Source organism: Scomber scombrus, chromosome 4 (genome assembly GCF_963691925.1).
Source record: "Scomber scombrus chromosome 4, fScoSco1.1, whole genome shotgun sequence".
NCBI classification, from domain to species: domain Eukaryota; kingdom Metazoa; phylum Chordata; class Actinopteri; order Scombriformes; family Scombridae; genus Scomber; species Scomber scombrus.
In genome coordinates this window covers 15,339,924-15,357,017 of record NC_084973.1, presented here as the reverse complement: position 1 = coordinate 15,357,017, position 17,094 = coordinate 15,339,924, and the positions used below count along the sequence as shown (strand labels likewise).

The 17,094-nt window shown below is 39.7% G+C and overlaps 2 protein-coding genes across 3 annotated transcripts; both read left to right on the top strand.

The window, feature by feature from the left end:
- The first annotated feature begins 553 nt into the window (after positions 1 to 553).
- LOC133978456 (acyl-CoA dehydrogenase family member 11-like) lies at positions 554 to 8,363 on the top strand. Its single transcript, XM_062416672.1, has 15 exons — positions 554 to 652; positions 2,078 to 2,366; positions 2,556 to 2,779; positions 2,881 to 2,980; positions 3,684 to 3,801; positions 4,026 to 4,168; positions 4,264 to 4,416; positions 5,324 to 5,418; positions 5,514 to 5,613; positions 5,697 to 5,837; positions 5,918 to 6,010; positions 6,979 to 7,086; positions 7,171 to 7,342; positions 7,484 to 7,550; positions 7,657 to 8,363. The coding sequence occupies exons 2-15, from the start codon at positions 2,088 to 2,090 to the stop codon at positions 7,775 to 7,777; spliced, it is 1,914 nt and encodes a 637-aa protein (XP_062272656.1). The 5' UTR covers positions 554 to 652; positions 2,078 to 2,087; the 3' UTR covers positions 7,778 to 8,363.
- Positions 8,364 to 9,505: 1,142 nt separating this feature from the next.
- Positions 9,506 to 17,079, top strand: slc8b1 (solute carrier family 8 member B1). Of its 2 annotated transcripts, none has more exons than XM_062416671.1 (15): positions 9,506 to 9,867; positions 10,957 to 11,109; positions 12,193 to 12,245; positions 12,752 to 12,809; positions 12,983 to 13,088; positions 13,188 to 13,355; positions 14,229 to 14,342; positions 14,441 to 14,524; positions 14,638 to 14,768; positions 14,864 to 15,005; positions 15,122 to 15,243; positions 15,802 to 15,955; positions 16,033 to 16,113; positions 16,220 to 16,284; positions 16,420 to 17,079. In XM_062416671.1, exons 1-15 carry the CDS (start codon positions 9,694 to 9,696, stop codon positions 16,609 to 16,611), a joined length of 1,797 nt encoding a protein of 598 aa, XP_062272655.1. In that variant the 5' UTR covers positions 9,506 to 9,693; the 3' UTR covers positions 16,612 to 17,079. The 2 variants fall into 2 exon arrangements, with proteins under 2 accessions (XP_062272655.1, XP_062272653.1); XM_062416669.1 differs by having other exon boundaries at positions 14,438 to 14,524.
- The last annotated feature ends 15 nt before the right edge of the window (positions 17,080 to 17,094 follow it).

The following is a 17,094-nucleotide window of genomic DNA, read 5'->3' as shown; positions in this document are numbered from 1 at the left end:
AAGTCTTGAGTAAAATCTAACAAGCAAGCCATTAAATATTATTTTTTAATTTCATTAGTTTACATGTAGACAAATTACACACACATAGGCATATAAAATGTGTTGGAGAAGTGCTAAAAATCCTCACGGGGGTCTTATTCTGTCCACTCTCCAGTGTGAGGGTTACATTAATCAAAGGAATAAGAAATACAATTATTAAAAGGAAGGTCAAAAGAGAGATTACATTCCACAAGAGATACAAATAACACATTTCCATCTATGCTGTACAGTTGCACAAAGACAACTCAAATTAGGATCAGTGGGTTGTTTACATAGATAATCCATAAGGATAATATTGCAACTATAGAAACAAAACCCATATGTCAATTTAATGTGACCAGGTTGTGAGGTCTCTTCAGATGTATGCTACCATGTTGTGACAGTCGGTTCTGTTGACATTCTCCTAAATTAGATATTGTGTAATTTATGTTAATTAATTTAATGCTGTGAACCCATATGCGTCCACTGCATTGGAGTGAAAAAAAAAAGTGCATGCACATTCTTGAGTGAGACAGATGTTTTATAGTAATTTGGGTGACCTGGCCCTTTAAGAAGGAAAAAGACCTCGGTTTTGAAGGCGAAAGTTTGCAGCTGAGAGCACTGGTGGCCTGAGGTAAGACAGCACTACATGTATTTCTCTTCATTAATGAAGCTTTTGAATTTGACTTGCAGAGAACCCAGTGTTGAAACGAGTTCATCATATTAACTGGATAGCAGTAATACCAATCAAACGTGTAGTTACTATGGTTAGAGCCGGTTGTTTGTTGCAGAGTGAAGAATATGTACTGCTTTCTGCAGAAGAAAAGCTAAGCAGTAGCATAAACAATTATACCGACAACATTTTGCATGCATTAACAAATAGACTGTAATTAAAACGATTGAAATTAAAGTGATGATCAAAATTTGAAGCTATTATTCGCTCAGGAATAACAGCGGAATCAAATGAACTTTGACCCAGTTTTGTGATCAACAGTCAGCGTTAGCAGTCAGACATTTGAGGAGAACCAGGTGGGAAACGTGAAGGGGTTTAGTTGAACTTTTAGCTTCTTAAATAAAAAAAATGTCCTGACAGCTCTGATGGATTTCAGGATTCATGCAGAGAAACGCTGCTTTATTACAAACAACTGCACCATACAAACCTGCGCTGCGTCCCAAATCACTACACTACACGACTATACTACTTCTATACTACTATACTATACTACTACTATACTATAGGCCTACTACTTCTATACGACTATACTATACTACTTGTATACTACTATACTATACTACTACTATGCTATTATACTATACTACTTCTTTAATACTATACTACTACTATACTATACTACTTCTATAGCCTACTACTACTATACTATACTACTTCTATACTACTATACTACTACTATACTACTATACTATACTATTACTATACTACTATACTATAATACTATACTATACTACTTCTATACTACTATACTATACTACTTCTATGCTAATATACTATACTACTACTATACTATACTATTTCTATACTACTATACTATACTACTTCTAGACTACTATACTATACTACTTCTACGCTACTATACTATACTACTACTATACTACTATACCATACACTACAGACCCAACAAATATAGTTCAACGTCCTTCAGTGAACTACTACTAATAAGCAGTAGTACTAAGCTGTAATTATCCCTTCCTCAGAGCCTCCTTGCAGTTTGGAGACGCGTAGCCATGGTAACCAACTATACAACTTTCTATAGAGTAGAGAAAGAAGTACTGCTATTCACTAAAATGATTCAGCAAAAGGAAAATATAAGAAGAAAAGGCTGCCTATGCTGACACAGTTCTAAATAACATAATTTACAGGTGATCAGTGACATAGAATATTTTTTGTTTTGTATTAAACACTATAATACTTTTTATTCTATATAATCCTGTAAATGACTTGAATGAATGAAACCAATCCCTCTCAATGCCTGCCTTCACACAGTTGAGCTCGTCATCTCACGACACAGTCTTAACCACCTTTTCTCACCTCATACTGCAGGTCTTGGGCCATGTCGGCGTGCACGGCCGTCCTGAACCGCTGCATCTCTGGAGGTTGCTGCAGGGTGTCGTGCCGTGTTACTCGGTCACTCGTCCATATCAGATCAGCCAGTGTAGCTGAGCCGGGCACGAGAAGATCTGATGAAGACCCCCTCTGGGAGGCATCAGGCTACCTGCCATTCTCAAAGGCCAGGATAGGATCATTCTTTCAAGACAGACCTGTGCTAAAGAATCCATTTCTAGAGGACGCCTTGCTTAGAGGTTACCTGAGGAGACACCTGCCTGAGGAGGTGAGGAGGGAGCACTTCAGCTGCTGTTGGAAATATACCAATTATTAGCTCAGTGCACATAATGCTTAGCACAGATGCTCCATATTAGCCAAGATAGGGTGTTACTACTGGAGCCAAACAGCCGGATGGGCTCGATCTTGTCAGGTGGGTAAGTGGAGGTCTTGATCATATGTTCATGTTTACTCACAGGCAGCTTTCTCAGACTTGTGTGCATTTGGAGAGCGTGTGGCAAATGAGGTGGACGAGTGGGGCCGAGAGTGTGAGGTTACTCCTCCACGGTTGGTGTACTTTGACCCCTGGGGTCGCAGAGTGGACCACATTGTGACCTCGCCAGCATGGAAACGCATGAAAGACCTGTCAGCACAGGAAGGACTGGTTGCCATTGGCTACGAGAGGCAGTGTGGGGAGTGGAGGTTAGTGGAGTTTCCTCACCTTTTTGGTCATGTTTCAGTTCAATTAACCATTTTTGGTATTTTTTAAGGCATCAAAAGAAAATATTTGTGTTTTATTCCAGTCGTGTGTACCAAATGAGCAAGTTGTACATCTTCTCTCCGTCCTCTGGTCTCTACACTTGTCCTCTGGCCATGACTGATGGAGCTGCTAAAGTCATCAAGGTGTGTTGAGAAACCAACACTTTTAGCTGTAAACCAAACTTCCTTTATACGTTTTTTCTGATCTACAAATAGCTCTGCACCTCTTGGATTGACAATCAGTGATGAGTATTTTAAAAATGATGTAGTAACTGCATTTGCACATAAGTAACCAGGTTATTGTTGGTTTTCTGCATTAAACTCATAACATGGAATCCTAGCCTTAATCCTTCCTTAATCAAGGTTAATAGAAATCCTCTTATTACAGTTAAATTATACTGGAGAAGTGTCCTTTTTTGGCCACGTATACATTTACATAGCATGTTTTTTTCTTACAAAAGCATGCATGTGTGACAGAGACAGCAATGTGGCAGCTGTATAGGATGATTTAAGGAAATTATTTAATAGTCTTTTAAAACTTACCCCCCTGGGTTTTCACAGCATGTCAAGCTTAAAGGCTTACCGTAAAGAACATTTCCTTTTATTCTCTTTTCAAATGATCTGACCATGAAGAAAGTCTGCAGTCTGCAGTCTCCTGTATCACTGATACACTTAAAGTATGTCAACCTTAGTTAAAATATATGGTATATTGATTAAGGTCGGGGAAAATCAAAGTACTGAACAGATTCATGTAAACGAAGGTTTTAAATGAATCAGGTACTTGCAAAACACATAAATGGGTCCTTGTTTTAACCTGATTTTACTGAAGTGTGCTGTGTATGTGAAGTCCATAGGTGTTTCGTGGCCAGTAGAAGAAGCTTTCAGTCGTTTGACGACCCGTCAGCCAGAACGTTTCTGGACGTCTGGACAGTGGATGACTGAGAGACAGGGAGGATCTGATGTGGGTCAGTAGTGACCAGTATGAACTCTAATGAGTGCTTACTGCACTCCTGTGGCTACTTTCTACATTAAATAGTTCTTGGTAAAGGTTTAGGCTAAGTGATATAAACTTCTGTGTTGTCTTTACATGAACTATTGTTGGATTGGTTGTTTTGGTTTGTTGGTTTACAGAAGAAGAGCGAGCATTATAATATTTAACATCATCTCTCCCTGTCATGCATGTTTTCAGCCAGCGGCACAGAGACAGTGGCTGTTCCCCGGACAGATGGTTTATACAAACTTCACGGCTTCAAGTGGTTCACCTCCGCTACAGATGCAGACATGACTCTCACGCTGGCCAGAGTACAGGACAGAATGGGAGCAACCACACCGGTATTGCTGTAGACTGCTAACACCTTCCTAACATTGATTGTCACTCTCCTTAAATGACTTGCAGAGTGATAAGTGTCCTTGTCTCTGTCCAATAGGGCAGCAGGGGTTTGTCTCTGTTCTACGCAGAGGTGAGTCGAGGTGAGGACGGCCGGCTGAGAGGTATAGAGGTTCAGAGACTGAAGGACAAGCTGGGCACAAGGCAGATGCCGACTGCTGAGTTGCTGCTGGATGGCCTGCCGGCACACAAGGTCAGTTACACATATTGGTTTATTACAGCTTTTATAAACTATTGATGTAGACCTGCTTCTTCTTCTTCTTCCACAACAAAGACAGACAACCTTTCTGACATAATTCTTTCAAGTGAAAAACGAACTGTCTCTCCATAACTATTAGCTATTTAAAGCTACATTGTGGAAGGTTGAACATAACAACCTTTGATAATATTTTTCATCTTATTATAGCTAATTTGTAACCCTCTCTTTGTCTGACTTTATCTCCGACTCTCCATATCAGCCATTTTTTTACTTCAGCTTTCTACCATTTCATGCGGTAGGAGTTGTTAGTCAGGAATAGCTGCCAGCAGCTGTTGTAGGGGGATTTGGTGAGATTCAAAGAAACTCACTTAGATTAACCAGAACAATAGGCTGAAAGATGTATGGAATGAAACAGTTACAGTACCTGTTTAGTGTTTATGTCAAAAATATTGCTTATGGAGCTTTAACAATGAATGCCCCAAAAAGGTATGAACTTTCTTTTTGTGTATACTTTCCATTCTATACTTACATGTAATATTTTCTTGAAAAATACCAACAAAAGGATTAAAATAATTGTATTAAATAATTATATGAATTAAATGAAAAAAATGTCATGCATAAAACCCCACAGTGCACAAGTGGCTCTAGTTTTGAAATTGTGAAGATCTGGAAATTTTTTTTTTGTGAACTTTGGGTCAGACTCTCTAACTTCATGCACGATTACAACAACCTGTTACATTTGGAAATATAACACCTCATATCATATGATAGAAACAAGACACCTTTGAATACCTCTCTCCTTGTGTTTTAGATATGCAGGGACACGACCAGCTGATTGTTTTGATATCAGATTGACATGTCAAAGTCTTTGACATCTTTATTTCTTCTGTATTATTAACAGCTGTCAGAAGAAGGAAGAGGTGTGGCCTCCATAGCTAACATGCTGACTATAACCAGGATCCACAACAGTGTGTCTGCAGTAGCAGCCATGAGAAGGCAGGATACTATTCTTACTACTTGCACTTCATTCTGAACCTGTTTCCACACATTTGCTCTAAATTAGCTGATTAATATTATGTTTGTGTACACAGGGTGGTTCAGTTAGCTGGTGACTATGCTACTCGCCGCACTGCCTTTGGAAAACTTCTCAAAGACCACCCATTGCACATGCAGACTCTTGCTAGGATGGAGGTAAACTGCCATTGAGTTAACAAACAAACTCTATTCAGTGTTTCCCATCAGGCTTTGCTAATGCTTGCTTCTGAAATGGACAGGTGGAGACTCGTGGAGCTTTCCTCCTGGTGATGGATGTGTGTCGTCTGTTGGGCCGAGAGGAAAGCGGCATGGCGACACAGCTTGATACGCACCTCCTCCGTCTGCTCACACCTGTGGTCAAACTCTACACTGGCAAGCAGGTGCACAAATACAGTCTGATAGTAAACCATCCTTTGGCTGTTTGAGTCGCACCCCTTATCTTGTGGCGGTTTCCTTTCAGGCGGTGGCTGTGGTGTCGGAGGGTTTGGAGAGCTTTGGTGGGCAGGGTTACATCGAGGACACTGGGTTGCCTGTACTACTGCGTGATGTGCAGGTGAGGTCACTACTGCTCTACAAAAGCAGACAGCAGTAACTAGAAGAAGTGAAACTGAGAAAAGGTGCAGGCACTGTCTTATCTTGCAAGGCAGCTGGATTCGTGATGCTGATTGGTCTGATTGGCAACAAGCAAATAGCTTGAAGATGATGGATTCTCATGTGATCATGGTCTTGCAAATCCAGCTGCCTAATTTTATACCTTTTTAGCGTGATTATTTTACCCTAGGACTTGCTGTAGAACCTATAATACATTAAAATACTGCACTGCCTTTAGATAATGTGCAGAGAGGATTTCTGGTCTATCTAACCCTTTTATTCCCAAAGAAAATTAACTTTATTTTGATTATTTACAATCTATAGCTCATAAGAATTAAATATGTCACTGTTTCTCTGTGTCCATCTGTCCATATACTATTAATATACATTTTCAAATTTGATTTATAATTTAATTCATTTAAATATTTGATTTGTGTGAATGTAATCATTAAATTTAATAAATTGCAATAACTGCAACTCTGCTCAGCTAGTTAATGTTACCTGTTGCTGGAGATTGGTTACATCCTTCCTGGAAAATCCAGCTCGAACTTAACTGGTTTGACCAGTGTGAGCTAGGTGTTAACAACTGGTAGGCCAGCTACCAGCTAGTAGCCTAGTTCAAAACCTAGTTCAAACCAGCTTAAACCAGCTACACAAAACTAGTCTACCAGCTGACCACCACTTAAACCAGCTTGAGCAAACTGACTCAGCAGGTAAATCTAGCAAGACGAGCTAATGACCAGCTAAGATTTGAAGCTGGCTCTAGCTGGCTCTAGTCACAGAACAAACTTCAAAATGCAGTCTTACCTCAATTTCGACCAAATGTGTAGCTACAGCATTTTGTTTTTTTAGGGCAGAATACCAAAAAAATCAACTGTATTTTACACTTTGTGTATTTTATAAGTGTACTTGTCTCTTTCTTTCTCACAGGTGTTGAGTATTTGGGAAGGTACAACAAACGTTCTGTCTCTGGATGTGCTGCGCTGTGTGGCTCGTAGCTCAGGAATGGTTCTCCGCGCTTATTTCACCCATGTGAAGGTACAGTGTCAGCCAAAAAATATCCCGTCAAACTTGTTCAGTTACTATAATCTGTGACGTGCACTTGTTTTCTTCTCCTTGTAGTCCCTGCTTGCAAGTGCCTCAAGTGTTTCTTCACTGGCCCCAGCTGTGAAAGCGGTAGACGGTGCTCTCTCCAAACTGGAGGAGTTTGTTCAAGTAGCAGCTACCAGAGCGCCCAGCTACCTTGAACTAGCAGCCAGAGATCAGGCATACAGCCTGGCTCGCATCTACATCGGTAGGTAACACACACACACACACACACACACACACACACACACACACACACACACACACACACACACACACACACACACACACACACACACACACACACACACACATACATTAACTGCATTAACCCCTTTTTTTTGTGCAGGTGCCCTTCTAATTGATCATGCATGTTGGAAAGAAGCCTCTGCATCCGACACCTACGCAGCTCTCAGGTAAAAAACATAGTTAACAACAATAAAGTTTTGAACATTGTTGAATAAAAAACCCCTCTAAGACTAATTGCATCCATCATATATGTTTTTAATTTTCCTCTGTCAGGTGGTGTGAACAGGACTTGTGTCCCGTTTCGACCACACAGGCAAGAGGCTGCTATAATCCCAACACTCCCCCCCTGGATGCTGCCCTGGTGTACGACCAGCCAGTCCAAGGCAAAAACTGATGCAACTATTGTTTGGTCTGCTATTGCTGTGCCTCACTTTTTTTATTTTGTTGATGACTGAGATCATATTTTTGTATACAAAATGAAAATACAAGTAATTTCTAATATGAAGCATGTATGTGATTTGATGTATGATATTTCCTAGATGTCTAAAAAGGTTGACGTGTGTAAATAAAACCCAACTCCAGGCTTCTCACAGTCAGGATCACTCTTCCAGCTGACAGACTCTGTAAGAAGGGAGAAAGCAAAGATCAACTGACCACATCCTGCATGATCTAGAGTACAGGTCAGAGCCTGAGAGGAGGGACTGGCTGAATATACACAGTGTCTTCAGGAACTGTGGGAATTATTTATGCAAAGCTGAGCATGCTCCAAAACTAATTATGTGAACTGTGCACATTTTGTAAAAATATCTTTCTTGATACCACTGTACTGGGACTAATTAGCTTATATATGTACACTGTATTGTTGTAATTTACACCACCTCAAAACTGAATACCTGAAATGAAACAAGAGAGGGAAAGATCCTAACAATGTTACCATGTGATGCTATTTTTTGCTAATTATTAAAAATATATGAAGTATATTTATAAAACTATATAAAGTATTGTCAAATTCAATCAAGCCACACTAACTTAATACAAGTGGGCATTACTTGAACTTTTTAACACACTACACTTAATGTATCTTAGTATAGTCAACTTCAATAAAATTGACAGAACTCTATTAGAGTAAGTCACATGAGCATATTGTGCCAAACAATTACTAACTTATAAATAAACTCAGAAAATGTGGTTATGAAAAGCATAATTTATTTTTAGAAGGACAATTTGTACATAACAGTCGAGTTATCATTACATGTTTACTTGATACCATATATATATTTACATAGTGCGTGTGCTTAAGTTACAACAAAGAACTTTAAGTGAAGGAGTAGAGGTAGTAGTTATTATACAATGTTATAGCAGCAGCTGTAGGCCTATTTGAAGCAAGCAATCACACTAATATAAGGTGGTAATAATGATGAACAACACTTACGTGTGTATTGATTGTCTGGAGGAGTCGATCGAACTACTACGAGTAAATACATCTCTCTAAGTTGGATGAGACAAAAGAGCAAAACCTACCTGGCCACTGCACCCTCCTTCCAGCAGACACCTAAAAAAACAGAAGAACAACCAATTAGACAATAACAGACTGTGACAACCTATAGTGACAACACATTTTGTAACATTTAGGCTGGGCAACCTGCCCTGATATCTCCATGATAGAGATAGAAATATAACAATTGAATTGTAAAATGCATCATATTAAGTCTGTATGGTAGTCTATGTGTAGCAGTAAATGTAAGAGATGCTATATGAATAGGACGTTGTCCTATTGGATTGGTTCCATAATCAAGTAGAATTTCTAATTGGAAATGCCTTTTGGAATCCTATAGGACTTTTTGACTATGGTCTCCCGTTTTTGTGTGTTTTCACAAATAGAATAAAAGTTTAAACCCCGTGAAGGCTTTTCATACGATGTCTAATACAAGTGTAGGTGGTAGTACAAAAACGGAGAATCCACAGCTGAATAGAAGTCTTTATGTTTACGCCATTGATCCCGAATCAGAAACTGGCTTCAGCATCGTGATTTACGAGGAGTCTTTGAAGGCGACACACGCACGTATGAAAAAGAGTAGGTGGAGTTTGAGAAGGAGGTGTACAAACTGTACTCGGAGATTGAAGGCGGGCAAACATTAACTTAAAGGGACTGGAAGAAATAAACCACATAAGTGAAGCCACAGCCTCAACAACAGCGAGGTGTATTTTGGAGATTTATTTCGCAACTGTTTTCGGTTAAATCTGAGCTGAGGTCCGTATAAAAGGACTAACCACCTACAGGATGGGCACAGCTCTAGGCTAAAGTGAATCATGTCTTCAGCTGTTTTCCTGTCCGTGCTGCTGGTGTTTTCGTGTCACCAGCAGCAGGTTACCTCGGACACCCGTGTACTCTGGAGCCGAACTGGTGTCGCAATAGACCGGGGGTCCTCAAACGCCGCACGGGTCATGATGTCTCCAAACAACAACAACAACAACAACGATGAGGTCTGTGTGAAAGCTGAGAAACGTGAACAGTCAGTAGATAATATCTGTGGGTGGGTTGATCTGAACCTGACAGGTTGTCTGCATGTTTCTGCAGCTGTCACGTGATCTGAAACCACAGGCGAGATTGAGGTGTGTGGTGTGCAAACCTCCCATATCAAGGCCCTTTAGATAGTGTATTTATGTCTGTACTGAGAAAGACAAAGTGTGCTTTCTCATCTGTCATCTCTTGTTACTGAAGATGATAAAACTGGACTGTGTCATATTATTCACTGATTCAAAGTATGTCCTATAGTCTATAAAAATAAAGATTAACCAACCAAAGCTTCCCTGATAATCTAAAATGTCTAAAATCTAACCATCAAATATTTGGCAGTTTTGCTTGAAAAATGACTGAAACGATGGATCAGTTATCAGAACAGTTACAGATTTCCTCCCGTTTGCTGTACAGTTGACATCATGGTAGCTGTCCTTTCAGTATCACTGGGTGTATCAGGGCAGAGATTGTAGACACTACTGCAAATCCATGAGCTGGACTGCTTTATGGCAATACTGGATTTTTATGAGATTTTTACTGTCACAGTCATAGACTGTATATAAGAAAGATCACAGTGGAGAAAATAAAAGCCATTCCAGTCTGGTTAACCTATCCATAAACTATTTCTCAGCTGACTTACTGTATCATATATATGCAGTATTTTATCTTTATCACCCACTATGTTTAATCAAATTCCCACAAACTCACTGACGCACAGTAAATTATGAGTATGATAGAGACTGTTTGGTTTCTGGGCAAATATAACAAAGCTGTTTTCTGCTAACCTACTGGATACTGAAACACAAACAACAGGATACATTTCCAGCAATGTCTTAAAACTTCTGACTCAGTCAGTTCACTCATGAAGCTTTACCAAGAGAACGTTTTGTATGTTTTGATAAACCACTACAATAAATCAGAGATGATCAACATGTTATTGAACTGATAACATGTGATTTAACTGTGTCAGCAATTAATGCCCGTAGCTACACGTTGACACTTGTGGAAAAATAATCAGGGAACTGATATCTTTCTGTCTGTTTTTGTGTGTTCAGTGTGACCATGTGATGAATCTCAACGCTACAGACCGTTGTGCGTTTGTGAGGAACACAACAGACTGTTCAATGGAGGATGGCTTCATCAACTACCTTCAAGTGGCCTTCTGTCTGCTTCCTCCCAACCTCACACCTCTCACCATCACTCTCTGTGTAAGACCCGTGTGTGTGTGTGTGTGTGTGTGTGTGTGTGTGTGTGTGTGTGTGTGTGTGTTGTGTGTTGTGTGTGTGTGTGTGTGTGTGTGTTGTCATGAAGCAGGATGAAACTTTGCAGCTCAGCAGCAATTGATCTTATGAGGAAGTTGACTTTGCTCTGGGAGAATCTGAAATTATCAAATGTCCGTTTTACCGGACTCAGGCTTTTCACTCTTTGCTAAATAATGGATTTTCAGGAAAAATGTATGAAGTTGTTGACTCATATCCAGTATTGGGGAGTGACTAGTTACATTGAGAGAAAATGTGTAATTAAATTACAATTACTTCTGAAAATGTTGATGATTATAAAGGGTGTTACATCTGAAGTCAGACCTTTAAGATTTGGCTCAGGAGGAGTTTTGTTTTCTTATTTTTTTTAATATTTAACATATTACTGAATACATTTATTTCTGTTTATAATTTTTTGTAAACAATATTTTGTAAATAAGTCATGACGTAAGCTTAAATGGCACCAACAGTACCAATTAAACCCATGTCACTTTTGACTTCTTTCATAAATTATCTTGAACTAATGACTACATTTTCAAATGAGAGATAAATCTTTCTTTATAAGAAATGATCTCCCTGAACACACCTGAACTTAGATTTTGGTGGGTTAAATGGGTACACTTACCCCAATGGTTGAAAACATTTGTTAGAAAATTAAAAAAGTAATCAAAAGGAATCAAATGTAAAGTAATTACATTACTCTGATTACGTAATTGAAATAGTTACATCAGCAACCTTTTTCATTTCCAAAGTAACCTTCCCTCACACTGAATATAGCATGAAGGGCATTGTTAGTGGGTGAAAAAGTATGATTGTGCAGACATATCACCCAAAGAAAATCTCTCTGTGTAGTAAATAAATGATCTACATTACAGATTAGGAGCAATAATGCTGGCGTATACAACTTAATTCTCTTTTTAAGAGCATTTGTCTGAGTGCAACAGACTCAAGCCGCACTTCTTTGAATGCAAGTTGTGAAAATAGAGTAGAGAACATAGAGTTTGACCTTCACTTCCTTTTGCTCATCCACAGGTTATATGGCTGCTCTTTTTGTTTGTCATTCTTGGACTCACTGCATCAAAGTTGTAAGTTTCTCAGTCTCATATGTTGCCAGTATCAAAATGTGTCCTGTAAGCTCCCCTTCATGTGTGTCAGGGCAGTACCTAACAACTTAGCATAAATCATTGATTATTTTCAGCTACAGTAAATGAAATGCTGCATTCAAAGACCCACGTGTGCACATTACACAGTCTCCATTCGGGTCATCTAAGCAGTCACATGCAGGATAGTCACATGATTGTGCAGTTTAAAAAAAAAAAAAATCTTTTATCACTGTTTCAGTTGAATTGTACAATTGTGAGATTTCCTCAAAGGAAGCACATTTGGTTCTGCTTTTTCTGCCCCACACCCCTCACTTCACACCCGCTCAGTCAGCGCTACAGCGGCTGAACAGTAGAGAAGCTGTTGTATGTTTAAGAATAAAATGTCCTGAACTATTGAGAACATTTCGTGGAAATTCTGAGATGCTTTTCATCACTTGCTGCATTTCTCATAAGGTTCCATGCTTGTGTTTTTTCATGTTTCTCCTCAGTTTCTGTCCCAACTTGTCAGCCATCTCTACCAGTCTGCACCTTACACACAACGTGGCTGTATCCTTTCATCGTCATCCACTGCACGACTGTCGGAAGTTCTTCATTTGCTATGATTTCCTTAAATCTGAGCAGTGAGAACAAAGCTGATTGACCAACATAGTTCCTCTCTTTCGCAGTTTCCTTTTTTTATTTTGCTAAATGTTTTTTCCTTGACTCCTGTTTGTGCTGAGGGTGTGACATTTCTGGCTCTTGGTAATGGAGCTCCTGACATCTTTAGCGCCATGGCTGCTTTCTCCCACCCACACACTGCCGGGCTTGCTGTCGGGGCCTTGTTTGGTAAGGACTTGTACACACACAAACACACACATCACGATGGATTCGAAAAGTCTTTCAGTACAAAAACCTGTGGATGATCTCTCTCTTTGGCTTCCACAGGAGCTGGTATTTTTGTTACCACAGTTGTTGCTGGCAGTGTGGCGCTAGTCAAGCCTTTCGCTGTGGCCTCCCGACCGTTTCTGCGTGATCTGATTTTCTACATGGTGGCAGTGTATTGGACTTTCATCATCTTGTACAGAGGAACTACGACACTGGCAGAAACACTGGGTACACAGACATATTAAATCATGGTCACTTTTGGGGATATTACATAGACTTACATTAATTTACTGGAGACTTACCCTAACCATAACCCACTGACCCAGCTTTTTCCCAAATTGGGGACATGGCTTTTGTCCCTAGTTGAACAACCCATTCCCACGTAACTGGTCCTAAGTCTAAAATCTGTCCCCAAAAGTAACCTATTACAGGCCACATGCACACACTCACAGACACTAAAATTTGGTGTAAGTTTTGGCCATGAGCAAAGGTACAAGTCATGTTAGTTTTTGGCACAGATCCAGAAATGTTATTAAGGATTTCCTGACATTTCAAAATAGGAATTGAAAAACAAAACATATCTCTCGTGTTTTCATTCTGCACGAGAATTTCTGCACCTATCTAATTTTAAATGTGTGAATTATAATACGAAGTTGATTAAAATGATTCTGAACAGGATTCTCTATGGTTTACACACACAGATTGTCATATGAATGCTGTGTTGCTCTGGTGGAGAAACTTACAGTTTCAGGCTGCGGTCTCAGCTGTTCTGTGTGACCAAAACAATTCACAGAAAGCTATCCGTAGTTTTCCATGAATCATTGAAAGTGTGGGTTGAACATTCGGGACAGAGGTCACTTGTGTGCATGACATTAGAAAACTATAAAAGAAAACAGGCTGCTGACATTTATATGTGTACTGCTCATTATAATTGTACCCCGCCCATTTTAGGCATTTCCCAAACAGAAAGTAGACAGCATACACTCAGATATTTATGTACATTTTGTGGTTTCATAGCCTATATCAAGATTCAGGAACAATTATGTGTGAAATACATACTTACAGTTTTCATCATGTTGTTGCCTTGTTTCCTTTTTCTAGGGTATCTGGGCCTCTATGTGGTGTATGTGTTGACTGTAATCATCAGTGCGTACATCTACAACCGGCAGAAACATGCAATGAACGGAAGTGTCCGAAATGTTGCGCATATTCCAGGTTAGATACACACATACATACATATATATATATATATATATATATATAAAATATGTTTCCACTATCACTAATGATGCTTTTTCCCCTCTTTGTAGCAGAGTTTCACTCGTCTGACTCATCCTATGATGACGATGATGATGACGTTCCCTGCTTAGGTGCTGGGTCAGTCCAACAGGAGTATGGTAGGAATGCAGCACCCTTCTATAAACCACAATATAAGTTAATTTCCACCAGGATTTTTCTGCATAATCAGCAGCATAACAGGCACGTGTGTGTGTGTGTGTGTGTGTTCCAGAGTCAGAGTACAGGCCTCTTCTGCCTTACTCTGAGACCACGAGTCAGATCCTGCTGAGCTCTCTCAATCCAGTGGACAACAGGAAGTGGAGGAGGAAATCATGGAGATGGAGGGTCCTCAAAGTCCTGAAGGTATGTGTGTGATGGTAGACCGGTACACTGAACAAACAGTGAAAATGCATTTAAAACAGTTTTTAGTGTAAATTATTTTGTCTTCCACTGATCAGACACCCGTCGAAATCCTGCTGCTGCTCTGTATCCCCGTGGTTGATCCTGATAAAGAAGACAAGAACTGGAGACGTCCACTAAACTGTCTTCAGCTCATCACAGCTCCACTGGTGTGCGTGCTCTCCTTCCAGTCTGGAATATGTAAGTGACCTTTCATGATAACAGCAGCATGACATACTTTGGGAGCCACAGAAAGGACAACTAATACAGGTGAATTTTTGTAAAATCTCCACCTGCTTTTGCGGCTTTTCTTCCAGATGGAAATTATATGATCCAAGGACAGTTTCCTGTCTGGCTGTTGACTCTTCTCCTGGGACTTTTCCTGTCTGCCATCATCTTCTGCACCACTACCAATGACTGTCCTCCCAAATGTCACCCAGTAAGTAGCTTTAGAGGTTAAGAAGTGGTATGTTTTGTCCCAAAATAGACCTTTTTTGGGAGGTAAAGAGCCACCTTCAGGCCTTGTTCAGCATTACATCAACACATCTGAATGTAATCATGTATAATTTTAAAATCAGTATTTAAAATCATTAATTCAACACTTTTATTACCAGAATGTACACCCAGTGAGAACTTTATTAGGAACACCTGTGCAATCTAATGTAATCCAATACAGCAGCTCTGCCATAAATTCTTTCACAAAGCTCATACATTTTCAGTTTTTGTTTTTTCAGCATTGTCAGAAAGGTGATTAATCTACTTTTTTTTGTAGCTCATGTAATGTTAATGGGGTGGGCAAATATTAGGAACACTTTCCAGTACACCACCACCACCACCTAAAATGACCACAATAATAAAGTAGAAGTTGTTGTAGAGCTGCATTAGATTGCAAAGGTGTTCCTAATAGAGTGGTCAGGATGTTTATACATGTGATGGTTTTTTTTTCCATGTGTACATGTATTTCTGTATTTCTAACTTTGTCCCTTTTCCACTCAAGCTGTTTGCTCTTTTGGGCTTCGTGGTGAGTGCTGTGTTGATCAGTGCTACAGCATCTGAAGTGGTCAGTGTTCTGCACATGCTCGGTGTGGTGCTGCATCTCAGCAACACTGTGCTGGGGCTGACTCTGTTAGCCTGGGGCAACAGCATAGGAGGTGACATTTCTAAAGTGAAATCTTTCTTTATACACTTACAATTTATGTAAAATCTGTAACACATGATCTCTTTTCAGACTGTTTTGCTGACATCACCATTGCACGGCAGGGTTACCCACGGATGGCCATATCTGCCTGCTTTGGGGGCATCATTTTCAGTATCCTTATTTTCATCACTCTGTGTTTCTGTCTGTCTAAAATGTACCGTATGGACATTCAAAACAATGACTGTTTATGTGTGCACCTTAACCAAATTTCCATCAGACATGCTGTTTGGAGTGGGTTTGGGATGTCTGTTGCAGATGATTAAAACAAAATCTGTCGTGGAGGTAATCTTTTCACACACACACAAATCAAGAGTTTGTAGTCTTGAATTTGTGCAGACAAACACACAACCTGCAGTTACATGAAACTGTTTTGGAATCTGTGAGCATGACGCATCTTTGTCTCTTTCTCCTCCTCAGTTTGAACAAGAGGGACTGCTAACATGGGTTCTTGCAGGATCTCTGGGTTTGTCTTTGGTTCTGTCCTTCGTCATTGTTCCTTTGTGCCGGTTCCACTTGGATCGGAACTACGGGATCTTTCTCCTCATCTTTTATGCCATTTTCCTCATCGTTGCAATGCTCACAGAGTTTGGCATAATCCACTTTGCGTGACATGAAACTGACGGACATCCTGCCATGAATGAAGAATTGCACACTGGAAGAAAGACTGCACTGTGTGCAGATGAATAATATCTTCTGCACATCAAGTTAATGCACTATTTCTACAAGAATCACCAGTATACAACACTGAGCCAAAGCCATTCTGTGGTCTGTTCATTAAACCAAACAGGGAAATTAATGCCAAACTAGAGTTTCCTGCTCAGGGAGAGCTGAAACTAATGTGCCTTGAGTTAGTCACTTGTTTGTGCTGACTGGAGCTGTGCTGGCACATTTTGAGTCCTGAGGGACTGTAAAAGAAATCTGTAGAGTTAAGCATTTGTACTTTGAAACATTATGAAAAAATGACATGTACTGTAAATCAAAAGTTATGTTAAAATTACCTTGTACAAAGCTGCTTTTGAGGAAATAAATGTTTGTTTGGTGTTTGTTTTTACAGGTCCAAGACAACCTTGTTCCATCCACGTGTGTTCTAGT